At 68.3% G+C, this 18,288-nt stretch overlaps 1 protein-coding gene across 2 annotated transcripts in view; it reads right to left on the bottom strand.

Moving 5' to 3' along the window:
• The window catches only part of RPTOR (regulatory associated protein of MTOR complex 1), a gene marked incomplete at both ends in the record, with an annotated part of 116,435 nt that overhangs the window by 22,238 nt on the left and 75,909 nt on the right, over positions 1 to 18,288 (bottom strand). Inside the window, 11 exons of one of the 2 annotated variants that reach the window (XM_084238929.1) lie at positions 2,259 to 2,417; positions 2,668 to 2,808; positions 3,331 to 3,448; positions 5,913 to 6,053; positions 6,914 to 7,105; positions 7,269 to 7,334; positions 8,098 to 8,172; positions 10,900 to 11,010; positions 11,798 to 11,881; positions 15,153 to 15,254; positions 15,850 to 15,925. In XM_084238929.1, coding sequence (XP_084095055.1) covers positions 2,259 to 2,417; positions 2,668 to 2,808; positions 3,331 to 3,448; positions 5,913 to 6,053; positions 6,914 to 7,105; positions 7,269 to 7,334; positions 8,098 to 8,172; positions 10,900 to 11,010; positions 11,798 to 11,881; positions 15,153 to 15,254; positions 15,850 to 15,925 — 1,265 coding nt within the window. The remainder of the gene's footprint in view (positions 1 to 2,258; positions 2,418 to 2,667; positions 2,809 to 3,330; positions 3,449 to 5,912; positions 6,054 to 6,913; positions 7,106 to 7,268; positions 7,335 to 8,097; positions 8,173 to 10,899; positions 11,011 to 11,797; positions 11,882 to 15,152; positions 15,255 to 15,849; positions 15,926 to 18,288) is intronic. The other variant, XM_084238930.1, reaches the window with a different exon arrangement.

The raw sequence follows: 18,288 nt of genomic DNA, 5'->3' as shown, positions 1-18,288 counted from the left end.
CTCAGGCCAAGGGAACCCAGCCCAGGCCCGGTCGAGAGCTCACTCTACGAAGAGGGGTCTCCTCCAGCCACACGCATCCTGGGAGGGCGTCCTGCCAGGGGACAGCCCCCCAGAGTGGGGCAGAGGACAGGTGCGGACAACGGGAGAAGACGCCAAGTGAGGCCCTGGCCCGGGCTGTAGCCCGCCAGCCACTCTCTGGGCGCTTGGCCCAATCCTGGGGGGCTCTATCCATCACGGGCCTGGCCAGACCTGCTGGAGAAAGGACAGGCCTCTGCGGAAGGGGCTGGGACAGCTGGAGACCCGCGTGGGACAACAACGCCGGACCCACAACCTCCCCACAGAGACTTGATCCAGCGCATGCTTATTTAGGGAGAAAAAGGAAAACGCCAGTCCTGAATTTCATAGAAAATGTAGAAAAATATCTTCGAGACAGTGAGGAAAAAAAGAATTCAAGACCCCAAAGGGTAGATTTTAAAGAAAAAGATAAATTAAAATGTAACACTTTTAGATCAGATAAAAATATCAGATAAATAAAACCACAGCTGGGAAGGGGCGTTTCAATGGCTCCGCGTGATCAGCAACTAGTATCTGTGGCCTCGGGGTCAGTCTCAGGCTGTCACCACTGCGCCTGAGCTCTATCCCCCTCAGGGAGTGACCCCCACGGCGCAGCAGACCTCTCCTGTCTCCCTGCTGCCCCCTCAGCAGTAGATCTCAGTGGATCCGCCTGTTCTGCTCCCCACTCTGTCTCTGGGGAGTTCTCTCACCCCCCCCCACACCTCTGGCCTGCACCCCAGTTCTTCTATGGAAAACAAACAAACAAAACAGAATTGTGACACACTGCTAAAAATGAACAGACAGGTGACACACGTTGGGAAGTGTCAGGTTCTGGACAGGTGACTGACACAAGTGGACACTGGACAGACCAACCGACCTGGAGCCTGGCCTCACGCCAGGGGAGGGGCAGGCCCGCTAGCCACTGCTGCAGAGCAAGCAGCACGGCGCGCCCTCCTTCCCAGCACGCTCACTCCTGGGAAGCCGCCCTGCACGCGACCCCGCCCACCCCCGGCACAGGCTGGGGCGGGGGGGAGCCCGGGACAGCCGAGGGCAGGTGTCCGGAGAGAGGGCAGGCACGGCGGCGGATGCGCGCAGGCGAGGACGGCAGTGGGGTGTTCTTAGGAGAAGAAGCAGGCAGGGAGCCGGGGCCAGGGAGCCGGGGCCAGGGAGCCGAGGAAGCACCCTCAGAATGACTGGTGGGGCGGCTGGCTAGGTCCCGGGTGAGGGGGAAGAACCCTGCTGGGCCCCGGGCAGCCGCGCTGGGTCTGGATCAGAGCTCTGTGGGTGGGGGCCGGCCCAGTGTGCGGGCGTGGGGTGCTGGCGAGGGGCCCAGAGGGGGGGCCCGCACCCCCAGTATGCAGCTAAGGAGCGAGAAAGGGTGGCCTGACACCCCTGCAGGAGGACGGCTGGCAGCGGACAATGGACAGGTGTGGACAGCGGACCGTGTCTGACCGTGAATGGGGAAGCGGTGACTGCCATGAGCAGGTGTAAACAGAGGGCGAGGCTGGCATAACCTCGGTTCCTACAGCCAGGGTGGGATGCCCGGAGCTGCGGTTAAGTCTGTGCCGGGGCAGGTACTCCCGGGGCTCAGGACAGAGTTGATGTGCAAGGGTGTGCCTGCAAAGAGGCACCCTGGGGTGCATGGCTGGAGCTGGCTCTGTGGGTCTCGACCGCCAGAGTTTCGGGGTTCCCCACTGGAGGAGGGCCTTGCTTGGGCCCATGCCGTGGCTCTGGGTCAGACCCCGGCAGAGGGGCCACCGGGCGCGTCCTGTATGGGGGTGGTGGGTGAACGCCCGCCCCTCATCTGCCGTGCAGGCCCCTCGAGGTGAGCAGGAGGCAGAGCTGAGCCCCAGCTGGGATCCCCGCTGAGGGTGGGGGCTGTCAGATCTTGAGGGGGCCTGAAGCCCGGTAGGGCCCATCACGCAGCACAGAGCATGGGGAGAGCCGCCTTCCCACAGGAAGCCAGCAGCCCCATGCCAGCCGCCTGCGCCACACTCAGCAAGGGGCCAGGCACCTGCTGGGAGCGCCGTGTGTGCTGAGGGAGGCGCCGGCCCACACGCACCGGGTGGACCATGCAGGGATATTGCAGCTGGGCGGCCAGCCCTGCCCCCGTGCACCCCAGATCGTCCTGGTCTCAGCAGCACGGCCGGGCCTCGCTAGCCCAGTGCGAGGAGCTGCCTGCGGGGGTCTGGCGCGGGGCTCACCGATGAGGGAGTTGAGGGACGAGTAGGAGCTGACACGCCGCATCTTGTCGATGGTCTCAAAGGACAGGATGTACTCCTCGCTCTCAGGGCTGCCCAGGGTGCTGCTGGCGCTGCTGCTGGCGCTCAGGTTCCCGGGGGAGAAGGCTGCCGAGCTGCCCGCTGGCCATGGACAGAGGGAGGGGTCAGCGCCAGCGCCCGCCCACCTTGGCCGAAGCTGCTGGGCGTGCAGCCGGCACCCACCAGGAGCTGGTGCTGGGGCGGGGCTGCGGTGTGGCGCGCCCGCAGTGGCCGGCCCGGGAGAGGGCGCCACGGGTCAGCAGACCCACTGCCGGCTGCACATGGGGGCAGCGGGCAGGGCAGGGCGCCTACAGGAGTCCCGGACAGTCCACCCCCACGGCCCGGCCCTTACTCTCTTCCGTCAGGCTGAGATTCTGCAGAGACTTGTTCAAGCTCCTTGCCGTGGCCACAGCGCGGATGTTGCCATAGGAGCTGACTGAGCGCAGTCTGGGGGTGCAGGGGCTGTCCCGCACCGGGGTCAGGCTCCCGCCCTCTGGGGAGAGGAGAGGAGAGGAGCTGACTGCCCGGGTCGCAGCTCCAACGCGCCGGGACAGCGGCGAACCCGGACGGCACGATGCCCACGGAGCCGCGGGGCCCCGGGGACCGTGGGGGTGGGCCGGAGAGGCCCGGCTGCCAGGAGCAGAGACCTTGGCTGGGTGTGTGCTTGGGCCGTCCAAGCCGGCGGCCGCGGGGAGGGCCCTGAGAAGTGGGCTCGCAGGGGCAGCACAGGCGCCGCTCTCGGTCTCGGGGGGCGCGCCCGGCCCTCCCCTCCCCAGTGCCCGAGCAGAGATTGCTGACCAGCAGCCCCGGCCCCGCAGAGGCGGCCACGTGGGGCTGGGGCTCGCGTGTGAAGGGGAGGCCGGCTCTTTGCTGCCAGGGATTTGCTCCCCCCACTGGGTCAAAAGGAGGGAAAAAGGCAGAGGCCCAGAGGGCCCTTCTGGGCTGCCCGCGCGGGGGCGGGACCCAGGGCTCAGGCGGGATGGGGGTGGGGTGGGCAGGGCGCGGGCGGCAGCACCTGTGGCGGCCGGGGAAGGCAGCGGGTAGCTCTTCTCCTCCTCCATGAACTGCAAGGCCACGGTGCAGAAGTTGCTCTCGTACTGGACGACCAGGTGACTCAGCGCCACCACCAGCTCCTGCGGGAGGAGAGCGCGACCCTTAGGCGCTGGCAGCCGTCTGCGGGGGCAGCGAGCCCGGAAAGTCAGCACCCGACGCTTGAGCCGCCTCAGACGGCCAGGTTGGCGGGGCTCGGGCCTCTCAGCGAGCGCCGGTGTCCACCACAGTGTGGTCAGGAAGGGGCCAGCGGCCCGAGGGGCTGCCCAGGTACACACAGCTCAGTCCAGGGAGATGGACCCTGCACCAGCACTCGGGGACCTGCAAGCCTGCCGGCCGGCTGTCCAAAAACCCCAGCAGCTCCCACTTCTGTCTCAGGAAGACTCGGCAGAAAGCCAGTCTGCGGGAGCTCCGGGCCGGGGCCGCCGGGGTGCAACGGGGCTCAGCCGCCGCATCCGTGGGCTGCTCAAAAGCGCTGGGCCCCAGCTCTCTCCATCCAGTCCAGGCTGGCCCCCCAGCCCTCGGCCTGGCCTGGCCCCAGGGGTGCTCTGCCCCACCTGCTGTCCTGCCTTCCCGCCCAGGGCCCCGCCTTGCCACCTGGGGCTGCTCACTTCCAACCCCATTGCCCAGAAAGTTCTTGGGGAGAGTGGGGCACCCGCCTGGAGACCAGGCCAGCTCTGGGGCCAGGCACTGTCATGCCAGGGGTGTGGCCAGGGGCTGGTCAGGGAGGCGCTGCTGGATGCTGCTGTGGACAGGACACCACCTGGGAGGCCTGAGGTCACCCACATCTACAAATACAAACTGCCTGTGGGGGCGCATGTGCCCCCCTGCTGAAGTGGTGACAGGGAGAGGCCCGTGGCCCCGCCCCACTAGGCCTCAGACAGTGGCCGGCGTGGGGGTCACACGGTGCCTGCAGCCTGGCCCTGGGCTCGAAGGGGCGGCCGCTGGTGGGCAGCCGGGACTGCACAGCTTGCAGAGGGGGGCGGCGGGACGTGCTGACTAGACCCCATTGGGTCTGCATGCAGAGCCCTCTGCTGCTGGGATGGCCTATCTGATGCTGGACCCGTGACTTCCTGAGGACCTGGGATGAGGCCCTTCTTTCCCTCACTGGCCATTGGCTGGGGCCAGCAGAGGCGCCTTGTGGCCCCACAGTGGGTGGACAGGCCAGGTAGTGGCCGAGTGCTGGGGCACGGAGCCCCGGGGCTCCTGGCGCTGGCTCCCAGGCCTCAGGCCGTGGGCCCTGCAGTGTCACATGTGATTGGCGACTCACAGGAGCTGCTGGCTGTTGGGTCCTCTAGTGAAGAAAGGCTCGCAAGGTCCCGGGAGGCCTCCTGGACACCCCAGGAATGCCCACAGCTGTGGCCCCGCTCCCCCAAGCCTCTGCATCTCCTTGGTAGGACTGAGGCTGGAGCAGGCTGAGGGCGGGCACAGATGCCCCAAGGGCAGCAGGATGGGACTGAGACAGGGCTCCTCCCACTCCCCCGCAGACGCCTCCCTGGAGGTGGGCAAGTGCCACCCAGGGCCTGTGGCAGTGCCAGGCCAGCCTCTGGGCCCTGATTCCGGACCAGGGCTTCGGCTTCATTGAGCCGAGCCGGCTCAGGGAAGGCGCGGCCTCCCCTCCACACCCTGTGAGCCCAGGAGGGCCGGGATGACAGAGGAGGGAGCCTTTCTCACCCCACGGGGGCCACACCCGGCTCCGCCGTGCAGCTGAGGCCCTGGGCACCTGGTGCCACTGAGTCCTGCAGGGGACGGAGCCCACGCTGGGACTCAGACCAGCCGCCTCTCTGGTGGCCTCTCCTCACCCCTCCTTCTTGTGAGGGGAAAAAGCTTTTCTTTCTAAAAAGAAGAATTTTAATGGACACTCAAGGAAAGGGCGGATCTGCTGCTTCTGCCGAGGCCCTGGGAGGCTTTGGGGGTGGGGGAGGGGCTCTGATGCCAGCGGCTGGACTTGGGGAGGCAGCTGGGCCCTGCTGCTCAGCGCAGGGCCCAGGACGGGTCAGCAGGCCCTCAGCTCGCCTCTGTAAGTCCCACGCAAGCGGGGGCAAGCCAAAGGGGTTGGGATCTGGCTGCAGGATGTGCATTAGGTCACAGCCACCCCAGTAAACTGGGGGTCTGCCCCCAAACAAGCAAGCACCCCCACCGTGCCCTCTCCCGCAGCCAGTCTCCCCGCCAGCACCCGGGAAAGCAGGCACCCCAGGGTCTGGGGAAGAGGGATCATGGCGCTGCCCGGCGGCCTCCCTGCCCACTGGTGTATGCTCTGCCCGAGGGCGGCTTGGCGGGGCGGGTCACGGTGGGGATGGCACGAGTGGGCGCGGTCGGTGAGCAGCGATCTCTGGATGGGGTGGGAAGGGCACGGCGCGCTGGCTGCCCTTGTGAGTTTGGTGCGGTGAGCAAGGCCGCCACGAGCAGGGCGGGCGGGGGCCTGCCAGAGGCCACTCGAGTCTCTGGTGAAGAGGCCACGGCAAGGGAACTGGACAGACACCAGAGGCCTGCCCCATGGCCACAGACGCTGGCCAGACCCGGGCAGGGGGAGGGAGGTGCACGTACCTTGCGGACCACGGGGCTCCCGTCACTGATGAGCTGGGCCAGCATCATGGCCACGTTGTGGTCAATGGTGGTGGAATGGTCTGTCCTCTCCGCCGAGTTGCCCACGAAGGTGCCGAGGGCAAAGACGGCCGCGCAGCGCACCTGTGAGACGGGCGGGCAGGACGTGGGGTACCAGCGCCTGGCCCAGGCCCCTCTCACAGCCAGGAAAGGCACTGGAGCAGGTTGGGGTCCTGCGGCCCGGCCCAGGCATGGGGAGTGGAGGTCAAACTCCCTGAACAAAAGGCCAGCAGCCCGCTCCCCAGCCCACGGGCCTCGGGTGTGGCCGCCCATGGGGCCTGGATCTGTGCTCCACGCCTGCCTCTGGCCCGTCGGATGCAGGAGAAAAGCTCCACCTTGCTGACCCGTCCCCTGGTTTCTAAAATGTCCTGTCCTGGGCAGCTGGGGGAGGGGTAAGATGGCCTGCGATGGCCCCACTGGACACTGCGCCCAGGACGCCAGGGAGCCGGGCCCGTCTGGCGGCTCCTGGCAGACCCATGTGGAGCAATTCAGGATCGGGCCCCCGGGTCCCGAAAGATTGGGCTCCACCTGGAATTAGCTCTGACCCATGAGCCGGGCCGGGCGCAGGGGGTGGAGGCAGGGGCCGCCCTCGGCTCACCTGGGCCCGCGGTCAGAGCATGTGGGGGGAACATCGCGGAAGCCCTGAAGGTGACCCCCAGAAAGAGGCTAAAATGGGTGTGGACAGAGCGTCCGGGGAGCGTGGGTGGGCAGGGCCTGAGGGACACGCTCGGCGGGCAGAAGGGACACGCGCCGCGCCGGCATTTCCTCTCCCTGTCCACCTTCCCCCCACGACGCCAGGCTGCACTCGGGGTGCCCTGCATCTCTCTGAACAAACTGGGAAACCAAACAAACTGGAGAGAGCCTGAAGCCCGCGCACCTCGCCCCCCGGCCAGGACCCAGAACTGCATGGCCCCTCCCCGCACCCTGAGCGCCGGCGCCCTCACCTCGGGGATGGGGTCGGACAGCAGGCTGCAGAGCTTCTCGTGTGCGCTGTCCCGCACGCCGCACCACCGGGCCGAGTCGAAGTTCTGCCAGACCCGCCCCAAGCAGATGGCCACCCACTGGCGCAGCAGCGGGTGCGGGTCGGTGAGCTGCTCCAGGCAGATGGCGATCAGGTTGCCCTGGAGACAGGCCTCCTGCGGGGGAGCAAGGACACCGTGCACCCCCAGGGCTCGTGCGCGTCCCTTTCAAACCCCAACTTCCATGGCTGGCTAAGCCGCAGGGCCGCTCCCCTTGGGGCCGGGGTGCGCATGGCCGTCCCCCTGCCGCTCAGACGCCCAGGCCGGGGCAGCGGCTCACCTGCCCTGCGCTGTAGCCGTTGACGATCACTGCCAGGATGAAGGCTGTCATGGTCCTGTGCTCCGCCTGCAAGACAGAGGCTGCTTGCCCTGGTGGTCCCAGGGGGAGTTCTGCTGCGGCAGCGGCCAGCTCTGTGGTGTGGGCACAGCCTCTTGAAGGAGGCCTGTCAGGGGCCGGCTGTCCTCTGGGCCCCGAGGCCGCAGGATGTGCCACGTCGCCACCAAGCCTGCCGAGCTTCCGTACGTCTCCCCTCACCCTGGGCCGGTGAGGGGGCCGGGGGTCCTGGCCAGCGTGCACGGTGGAAGGAGCCAGTCCCCAGCCGCTGTCCCCCGGCCCGCTCTGGCCACTCTCCCCCGCTGGCTCCCCGAGGTGGCTCACGGTCGTGCCCTCCGCGGCTCACGAGCCCAGGCAGCCAATCCCTGGCCTTCCTGGATCGCCCGCGGCTGCCAGGAGACTTCACCCGGCCCCTCCCGCTCCACCCCCAGAGGCTTCTGTTCTCCATGTTCACAGCCCCTGCTCTTTGGCGCGGGCCAGGTGCGCCCAGCTCCTCCGCCTCCCGCTGCGAATGCACCCGCGACCCCACGGCGTCCCCCCTCCCCATGGCCTGCTCAGGGCTCGGCAGCAGGGATGTGCGGGCTCGCCTGGGCGTGGTCCCCGGGCACGGGGCCTGGGCCGGCCCCTCACGGGCCCGAGGAGACAGGACTGCGCCCAGCAGAGAAGTGACACGCGGCCCGCAGAGCGTGCAGCTGGGCGGGGCCACTGGACACCCGCCCGCGCCCACCTCGGCCCGCTTGGGTGAGTGAGTGGGCGGGTGGGCGGTGCCACTTACAGGCATGTAGGGGTCGGCCAGCACGGAGAGGAAGTACTTGTGCCCGCTGTCCTTCACCAGGTCGGCCTGGCACGACTGGGGAGAGAGCAGAGGAGGCCTGAGTCTCCGCAGGGTGGGTGGGCGCCCCACACAGCGCCCGCAGCTGTGTGGCCTCAACCGAAAGAGCAGCTAGAAGGAGGCTCCCGACGCGCCCCGGGAGGGCCCAAAGGCGGGGCGGGGAAGGACAGGGTCGCAGCCACGTTCTCCTCCAGCAGCCCCAGCAAGTACAGGGACCTGGGGGCTAACAGCAGAAGCAACGGCCCCTGGAATACCCCGCGGGGCGGCTTGGGGGCGGGGGCCTGTCCTTGGCGAGAGGCCGCAGTTGCAGCTGTCGCCTGACAAGAGAGCAGGGCGGGGGTCCAGGGCCCTCGTCCACGTGAGACGCCCCGAGGGATGCACCTGCGCCCCTCTGCGGGCTCCTCCCCACGGGGTAAGTGGGCAGGACGGTTCCTCTGGGGTCTGGACCCTATGGGAACTACTACGGGGTGGAGCCGTGGGGGCGTTGCCACCTTTCTCTTCAGCAGGACTCTTGCTCCCACCCTCTCCCTGCGCCTGCCCACCAGCCCCAGGGTGGCCCCGGCCCTGAGCACGCCCACCCGCGGGCTGAGTGTGGGTTCCCAGAGGCGGCCAGCAGGGCCCAGAGTAGGCGGTGGGCAGGCTGCTGGGGGCGGCCACGCTGGGAGTCCGCGCTCCTGTGCCCGCTGACAGATGGCGCTCGGCGTGGTGCCCTGTGACGGCCTCGGACGGCGAGCCTGGTAACACTTCAGGCCACGGCACCTCCCCTGGGGGCTGGCGGTGTCCTCTGACCGCTGCCCTGGGGCGGGGGCGTCTGCGTGGTCTCGAGGAGCCAAGGGCTGGCTTTCTCGAGTGGACCTGACGGAGGGGCTCATTTGACCTCCCTGTTGACGGTGGTGCTCACCGTCCGGCCCCCCGTGCCCCCCCCAACACTGCACCGTCGAAGCCCCTGCCCGCCCGCTGCCCCTGCCTGCGCCATGTCCGCGTGGCCCTGCTGCCCGCGCCCCTCCACCCGCTCCTGCCCCTGCAGCTCGAGTGGTGAGCAGACTCCGCGCTCGGCAGGCCCAGCTCCCGAGCTCGCTCTTCCACGCCGAGCTTGGGGTGCGTGTGGAAGCCTTTGCTTGGCCCGAGGAGGAGCCCCAGGGGCTTCTCCTGGGCCCCGCAGTGGCGGCTACAGGTCTGCGGCCATCGTGTGCTGCTGCAAGGCGTGGGCTGCAGCTCCGGCTTAGGAGCCGCCGAGGAGAAACGTCGTTTCATTCCAACTAAACCCACCGTTCCTTGAAGGGCCCCAAGGGCAGGAACGGCACAGACTAGATTTGTGCTTCCAGAGTTTCCTGCAATGAGGCTTCCGGCCAGGCTGACCCGACGCCCCCCACCCGCGGGCCGCTGTCTCCTCGCCCCGCCGGGCGCACGCGGCCAGCACTGCGCGGGGCCCACTCTGGCTGAACGGGCAGATCTCTGAGAGATTTAAAGAGCTCGGCTCACAGCTTTGGCCACACCTGCACGTGTCCAGCCAGCACGTCTTCAACTACTCTCTCGCCGGCCCTTCCAGGGCCCGCCCGCCCGCGCCGGGCCGCCCGCTGGGCCCAAGGCCATCTCCCCGAGCCTCGTCTGGCGCATCTCACGCCCACCAGATTTCCCTCCGCTGTTTACTTGGCCGGTAATCCCGTCCAGTACATTCTTCACGTCACGTATTGTAGTTTTCATCTCTAGAAGTTAACGTCTTCCATGTCCTGACTGAACAGTCTGGCGCAGAACAGACGTATCGTAAGGGCTTTAACGCCGCCTGCCGCCCCCGGCATCATGGGATGCGACGGCGCAGGCCAGGCCTCCGCTCCGCGGACGGTCTCCCGCAGAAGCGTAGCGTGGCGTCACGTGCACGCGGCTGGTTTGGGAAGAGACCTCTGGAAACGGGTTCTCTGGAGAAATCCGCCCTGAGGGTACAGGGCCGGGCTGCCCTGAGCTGCGCCCCCTGCGTCCCCGCAGTGCTCCCGGCCCTGCTGTTGGTGGCTCGGGGCTCTCCCATGCTGCACCCCCAGGAGCGGTGTTCCTCCCCCAGACAGGCCTGCCTTTGCAGTAGAGGCCTCCTAGTCTCCCCTGACTCTGCAGGAGCCCCCCATGACACGGTGGGCGCGCGACACGTGCCTGGTAGAGGAGGGTCCTGCTGAGGGGGCCCCCATCCTTCTCCACCTTGGCGAAGCACCCCGAGGGGCCCCAGCCGGGAGAGCTGAGCACAGAGCGGGCCTGGGGCCACGAGGTCCGTCACCACAAACAGGACGCGGCCCCCCAGCCTTCCGGGAGGGTAGCTGGCCTACCAGCCTCCTCCCGGCCACACCCACCTCCTGCCCCTGCCCCCCGGCGCGTGCCCCAGCCCTGTGTGGAGCTCTCATGCCCCCGGAGGCTGCGGGGGGCAAGTGGGGTCAGGGTCACCTGCTGACCAGAGAGCCTTCCTGTCAGGGCGGCGGGGGGGGGGGGGTGATGGGTGTGGGGCAAGGGCAGGGCCAGAGGCCCCAGGGGAGCACGACTTTGTTCTGGAAGGGACGCGCTGGCCTGGCCACAGGAGGGTGGTGGGTGCCAAGCCCGGAGGTCTGGGGAGGGGGGAGGATGAGCGGTTTGGGCCCCTCAGAGGGGAGCGAGGAGGCGGCGAGGCCTGGCCCTTACACTGCAGGGCCGGGCTCGGCTCGGCTCTGGGGGCCAGGCAGCTGGTGACCCCACGGTGCTCCCACCCACGGAGGGCAGGCCACTCACGCTGTCGACGGCGAGAATCTTGGCCCAGATGAAGACGAGCAGCGGCCGCAGCTCTCGGGCCGAGCTCTGCAGCAGCTTCAGCACGTAGGGGAAGATGCCGACAGACAGGGCCTGGGGAGAGAGGGGCGGGGCGGGGCGCCTCGTTCACTTGTGGGCACGAGCCGAGGCGGCAGAGCTCAGCCGGGCAGGCCCCCGGAGGGCGCAGGGACCGCTGTCAGGCAGGACCCAGGCCCCTCGAGGCTGCGGTCATCAATGGACCATCCTGCACCCTGCTGTGCCCACCTCCCTGAGCTGACCTCCTTCTGGGGACGGCAGGAGAAGCTGGGGTCTTGTCAGGTGGGGTGGGGCTGGTGCGGGTGCTCCACTAAGGTGCCCTCTCGGCAGGGCTATCAGAGGGCGGTTGGCCCAGGGCTGCCTCCCTTCCTGCTCTGCCCTCAGCCCGGCTGCCCTCCCACAGGCGCCGGCTGGCACCTGGGGCTGTGACCAGGCTGGCTGGGCCTTGTGTCCCCCGCCTCCCCCGGCGCCTCTGGTCAAGGCCAACCTGGCGGGCTGCAGCCACGGCTCACGTGCCAGCCTCTGTTCACGTCGAGCAGAAGCTCCCGTGGCAGAAGCGCCAGTCAAGGCGCCAGTCAAGTTCAATCAAAACCAAAAGTGATCGCGTGAGCCAAACTCTGAGTGGTGGCCGTGTCCCCTGCTTCTAAGGAGCGTGGTGCCACCGCCAAGCTTCACTGAGGTGATGAGGCGGCGCCATCAGGGCCCCCCTCTCGTGGGTTCCGCGGTGCAGAACCCCGGGGCCAGCGTCTGCAAGGCAGCGGCCGCCCACGGCCACAGAAGCGCTGAGACCCACCCACGGAGAAGGTGGCCGCCCGCCCGCCGTGGTCAGGGCACAGCTACGCACCAGGCTCACTGCCCAGGGGCCCAGGTCCAGGAACCTTCCCAGCAGGTCCAGGGCTCGCAGCCGGTGCACCTGGCTCAGCAGCACCTGCGGGAGGGGGTTGTCAGGGAGCCTGTTCTCCAGCCGCGGGAGAGCCGCTGCAAAGCACCGGGGCAGGGCCAGCCGTGCCGCAGCTGCCGTGCCGGCGTCTGCACCTGTTCCCGCTCCCCTCCTCACCCGGCCGGCCGGGAGCATGGCCACAGTGCCCTTCCCGCCCTTCCGGGCAGGCATGGGCGGGGCCCGAGGCCGGCAGGCTCTTGTCGACAGCTCGGGGTGGACCCCCTGGCGCTCTGAGTGCCTGCCTGGGAAATTCCGAGGCCCAGGCCCAGTCACAGAACACAGCCTGCACTCGCCGCTCGCTACCCGCCCCACCTCGGTCGCCCCCATGACGTGGCGCCACCCCCAGGATGGCCTCCCTTCAGGGCAGCAAGGCGGTGGGCGGGGAGGTGGGCCCGGGGGAGGCGGGCCGGGGAGAGGTGTGAGCTCGGACCAGTCACTGAACCTCTCTGCCCCTCATGTTCACTCACAGAGCGGGTGGCCACAGCCTGCCCAGCCGGTCCATTCAATTAGCTCACAAATTAAAAGCTCCTGGGACAGTGACAGCCTGTGCTGCGTGGCTGTCGGCTGATAGGTAAAAATAAAATACCCTTTTAATCTAAATTTCTTTGATGACAAGTGAGGTTGGGTTTTTTCCCACAGGTTAATTGGCTGTTTCTCTGGTAAACAGCCCACGCGTGTCCGTATTTCCTACTCGATGTTCAGCGTTTCCTAATTGCCATGAAAGAGTCTTACAAATTAGAAAGGGCAGCCTCTGGCAGACACGATTTTTTTAAGTTACATCAAAGTCTTAAGTTTCCGTGGTGCCGTCTATGCTGCCCCGTCCGCCGCTACACGGGGCCCTCCGGCATGTCTGCCCGACGTCCGCCACTCCCCGAGAGGTTCTGGGGTGCTGGCTTATGTGGGCTGGGAAGCGTCTCCCACCCCCAGGTGGCCGCACGGCCACGGCCACGGCCCGCTGTAACGTGGGTGTTTGTGGGGCAGCGCCCGCTCTGCCCCAACCCCTGGGCCCCGGGCCTCTGGCCCGGGGGGCGGCGGCCCTGCACAGAGGACCTGCTGGGCTCCGTGTGGGCCTGGGGACAGGTGCAGAATGGGTAGGCACTGGTGGGGCAGAGGGGCTGCCAGGGTGGGGCAGGGGCTGGCAGGGTCCCTGTGCAGGGGCAGGGTGGAGGGAGGGTCACCCAAGGTGGGGACAGAGCAGGGAGGGCCTGAGCGCCACCAGGCTCCAGGGAGGGGCTGGGAGGAGTCAAGAAGGGGTGCATGCTGAGGTTTCCACCGGGCGGGCCGCTGGGTAGGCCAGAGCCATGGGGAGGCTTCTCAGACCGGGGCCCGTGGTCTGGGGCACGGCCACCCTGCTCTTCTCGGACGACGCCTGAGTGGCGTCTTGGGGCGCAGGGGGTCTGGGCGGAAGCTGGCAGGTGCCGTGGGTCCACCTCCTGATCTACCTCTGCTCGTCACCTGCCAGCTGCCCAGGGTCAGGGTGCAGTCGGCAGAGCTGGACAGCGGGGGCCGGAGTCACGCCGAGAGGGCCCAACGCGCCCTCATGCCGTGAGTGTGGCTTGGGTGGCCTTCCCCTCGGGCGGCCAGCGCCATGGGCTGCAATCCCAAGACTGGCAGGCGGGCCCGGCCTCAGGGTCCCTGTGCGATCTGGACTCGGCGGTGCCAGGGCCGCCATGAGTGGTCTCTCGGGGCCATCACCGGGCGCGGGGAGAGTCCTGCTGCAGCCCCCAGCAGGCCCGGCCGCGCAGCTGTCAAGCAAGCCTCTTTCCCGTCCCTCCGTTATTCGCACTTTTAAAAACTGGAAGCCGGTGTAAGTCCAAAGGACTTTTACGACAAGGACCCTTTCGGCGAGTCCGCACTTTTTAGCAGACTTCCTGCCGCCGCGCCCGGGCCTGCGGGAGTCGAGGTGAACGCGGGTGAACAGAGTGGGCCTTGGGGTCTCCCGTCCGCAGCAACAGGTGCCACTGTGAGCCAGGTGCCAACCCTGGAGAGCACTCGGCACCTGCCTGGAGAGGTGCCTACCGCGGGGGCCAAGGCACCCCCCAGGTCAGTGAGATGGGAGCCACCAGTGTGCCCCGTGTGTGTGATGGCGACACCCCACACGCCCGCTGCAGCGGCCGCGGCTGCGACCCGGGGACGAGCTCTGGGCGGACGCCCGCCGGGGCGACTGCACAGTCCTCCCAAACCCCTCTGTCCTCTCCCCAGGGGTTGGGGTTCTACCTTCTCTGCAGTTCGGCAGGTCCTGGAGGCCCCCCACGACTGTCCACACAAGCAGAACGGACATGGGGGCTGCTCAGGAGTGGGGTGGCTGTGTCCGCATGTGCACGAGGGCCTGCGGCACGGGTGGGCGCCCCAGTCTGGGAGGGGGCGATGTTTGTGGAGAGGGCGGGGCGGTCAGCACTCCTCCCGCCAGGGTGGGGGTGACCTGGCCGGGGCGATGCCGGGTGGCTCTGGGGAGAGCCCAGCAGCGGGAAGGCGCGGCCACGCTCGCTAGGGCCACAGGGAGCGGTCGCCTGTGTGCCACGAACCCTCCGGGCGAGGGGGGCTGGAGGGCGGGCGTGGGTGGCGGCGGCAGTGCTGCAGGGTGGCAGCGTCCTGTGGGGAGGGAGGCCCGGGTCCTCCAGCTGGACGTGGGGACGCTCGCCCCCCTCCACAGGGCAGGCGGCTGGCGCAGCTGCGGGGACCCGCCCCAACTGCAAACTGATCTCCAGGCTCAAGAGCGAGACATCAGCCTCGGGGCACAAAGCGCGGTCTGAGGCTTGTTCCAGAGCAGACGGCTCTTCTCGGTGGTGACCCGACTGCCACCCCCCAAAAACACACCAGAGGCCGGAGCCCGAGGGGCCCTGAGCCGCCCACCTGCGATGGATGTCGGTTCTCTGCCACCGCCCCCACTCACTGCGGCGCCAACCTCCCGAGCTGCGGCTGCCCCGCGAGCACAGCGGGCTGTGAGAGTGGCAGCCCCCCGCCCCCGCCACTCCCTCCTCCCTTCCCTGGGGCGATGGGCCAGCCCCTGCAGAAAGCACTCTCACGCCAGGTGGGGCTGCAGCCGAGACCGCACCCAGTGGGGTTGGGACCCAAACCTCAAGGTGCTGGCAGGGGAGTCCCACGGGGCCGGTGAGAGTCGCCCGCGCCGCCGCGGGCCCGTGGGAGCAGGCCGGGGCTGTACGCCCGAAGTGTGCGTGCCTGGCCGGCTGGCTGCACACGGCAGGGCTCCCTGGTGACGCGCGCGCCGGCTCGCGGCCTGGGCTGGCCTGGGACGCACCTGCAGGACGATGGGCAGCTGCTCGGGAGGGCTCCGGTTCTCCACGCCCATGGCGAGCCACACCTGGAAGGCGGTCAGCTGCTCCGCGAAGAACGGGCTGTGCTGTGGACACAGAGTGGGCAGTCAGGGGCCCCACCGCCCCACTTCCTCCCAGGTTGGCCTGCGGGCGGGCTCACAGGTGTCCGCAGCTGGAGACGCTGCCACACGCAGACACACCCCACCTTTTCCACCCAAAGCTGCCGGGAGAAGCCCCGGCCCAGCTGTCGCGCTTCCTCATGCTGCGGCTGATGCACAGAGCAGCCTCCCGGCAGGTAAAGGGCACCCGAAAACACCCCACATGTCTGAGGGGCACGTCAGAGCTGCATTTGGGGCCAAATCACCAGCCCATCCCGAGCCGGAGCTGCGGTGCAGAGTCCTGGGGAGCCAGGCAGCGAGGTCGGCGCGGTGGCGGGCCCTGGGGAGGTTCTGCTATTCTAAGTGGTGGGTGAGCCCAGCGCCCCCCCGTGTCCCGCTTGCTGCCCTGTCCAAACACGCAGGGACTGGGTGTCAGGGCTGAGACTCCCCCACTTACGGCACCTCACTGCTGAGAAGAGGAGGCCATGGGGAACCCTTGGGAGCCCAGAGCCTCCTCTCTGGGCCCGGTCAGACGGCTGGGCCTGCAGGGGCTCCCGCCAACCTCGGTGACCTGGGGACTCACCCGAAACGCGGTGCCTTCCTCGATGATCGTGGGCAGCTGAGAGAGACAGATGTCCACGGCGAGGTCCCAGGCCTGCCTAGGGAGGCAGAGGAAGGCCCAGGGGTCACCAGCAGCCACTGGGCGGCCCCAGCTTAGCTGCACGGGCACCCACGGCACCTGCCAGCCGTTGGTATCCAACGTCAGAACAAAGCTTGGGGGAAGAGGGATGCCCCCCCCCTTTCCAAGGTCATCCCCCCACCCCCGTGCCCCTGGCCCGGCAGCGCCCATGAGCAGAGCCCTGGGTGGCAGCAGACGCAGCCCCAGACATGAGCCGGAGAGCCAGCTGGGCGGGTGTGGGCACCAGCAGCCCCAGGGTCAGGGCCTGGGCCCCCAAAGGCGGGGTGTACAGGGGGGCCCAAGCACTGGTGGTACGGCCTGAGGTGGAAAGACCACTCTCTGGTGTGCGGAGGTGACGGTCTTCCACACCTTCTCTTGGGCACCATCCTCCCAGTTCGTCCTGTGCCGACCTGGCGCCCCAGCCCAGGCGGAGGGGCCACAGCCCACTCCAGCTCTGGCTCCGGGCTCAGCCTGAGGGGTGGCTGTGGCTCCCGACACCCCGGGGACTCCAAGGTGTTCCTCCACCCCTGTGAGGCAGGCCCCTGTGCAGCTGGGAGGCCGGAGCACCGACGGGGCTGGCTCCGAGCCAGGCAGCCAGGGTGCCGCGTGAGAACTGAAGGCACCTTCTGAAGGAACGCTTGGCCCCGCAGAGGATGCGACAGTGCCAGGCCCCGCATCTGCTTCCCAAGCTGCTGTGTCCGGCCGGACCTCACTGCCACCAAGGCCCAGGCCAGGGGGCCTCGCCAGCACTTACTGCACGAGAGGGGGGGCGACAGCTTCAACGCCCACAGAGCGGTCTAAGGAGTCTTGGAGAAGGGGCTTCCACCCCCACCCCGCGCTGGCAGCCAGCCCTGGCCTCGGGTGTGGCTGTGAGACCGCGCATGTGCTCGCCTCCCTAGGGCTGGGGTCACAACCATGTCTCCCTTGCTGGCCTGTGGGAGGCCCTGGAGGCCAGGAAGCCGCAGCAAGGACCCGGAGCTGCGTGTCCTTCCACCACATTGCAAACGTGGCCCAGGCTCTCATGGCCACCGGCCAGGTGGCCTCCCAGGGACGCAGCGGCTCCTGATCCTCGCGCTCCGAACTGGGGCACACAGGGTGGCGGTCAGCATGGGGACTGGGCGTCCAGCCTGCGGCCTGAATGCCAGAAGGTGGCCTCTCAGGACCCCTTAATAAGGGCCCGAGCAAGAATCTGGCACGAACAAGATGAAAAAGCCTTTCGTTATTAAAATACATGAATAAACCTCGCTCCCAGCTGGCCCTCCGCACAAGTGTGCCCGTCCCCGCCAACGTAATTAAGCGGCAATCAGGAGATAATCAAAAGTGCCTTCAGCCACGGGTGATAAACACCCCCACGGGCTCCCACGGGCTCCGCAAAGCGGGCCTGCAGGACGCGGAGCAGGGAGGGAGGCAGAGTCCACCACGGCAGCCCGGCTCTGGGCGACACCGGAACGTAACGGAGCAGCCCCCCGAAGAGCGAGGAGGAGGCGCGTGCGGCTGGGGCGGAGGCCGGCCGGGCCCTGAGCCTGGGGTCCTGCTGCCGGACCTTCCACTGGAGCCTTCCCTCCCGCAAAGCCAGTTTCCGGGCCCTCCTCGGCCAGTCGTCAAGACCGCGAGGCTGGAAGGCTGATGGCCCGCTAAGCCTCCCGCGGCTCCCCGGGGGACGGGCGGCTGTTCCCTGGAAGGCTGTGAAGAACGAGGCCATGGAGAGGCCAGTTCCGGCTGCTCAACCCCTCTGCGGGGGGGGCAGACACCCACAAAGTGGCCCCGCGCGCGCGCGCAAGTAAGCGCGACCTGAGCTCCGTCAGGCTGGCCCCATCCCTGCCAATCCCGGGATCCGAGCCAGAGCAGCCACCCCCTGCGCAACAGCCCAAGGGCCTCGGCTCATGTGCAGGCTGGGGGGCTGCGGGTGGGGGGCAGCCATGCAGGAGGGGGCTAGGGCCAGGTGGCGGCGCCCGGCCCTGGGGAGGGGCAGTCAGCCCTGAGCAGAGGCAGAGGGGAGAGGGGCGAGGCCCCCCCTTGGGTTCTTTTTTACAGAGGGAGAGGGTGGGGTGGGAGGCGCTAGAGACCCCCTGCGCACCCCTTTCATCTGCAGATTCGCCTCCACTGAGCGTTTTACTCTTGATTGAAACTGGCTGCATCTCCTGGGGTAAAGTCAAAATGAACTTGGAGCCTTATCTGGGGTTCTCAGCAGGGGGGTGGGAGAGGGGCCTCAGGATCCCGCTGGGTGGGCTGCTGGCGCGGAGGCTGGTGCGGGAGCCCCGCGGAGGTGTCTGGATTCGCACCTCCCACGCGGCGCGAGGGGCGCTGGGCTCGGCGCGGATCCGGGAGGCAGGCGCTGTGAGC

The sequence above is a fragment of the Talpa europaea genome (genome assembly GCF_964194135.1).
Source record: "Talpa europaea genome assembly, chromosome: 7".
Classification (NCBI taxonomy): Eukaryota; Metazoa; Chordata; class Mammalia; order Eulipotyphla; family Talpidae; genus Talpa; species Talpa europaea.
This window is presented reverse-complemented; position numbering and strand designations above follow the sequence as displayed.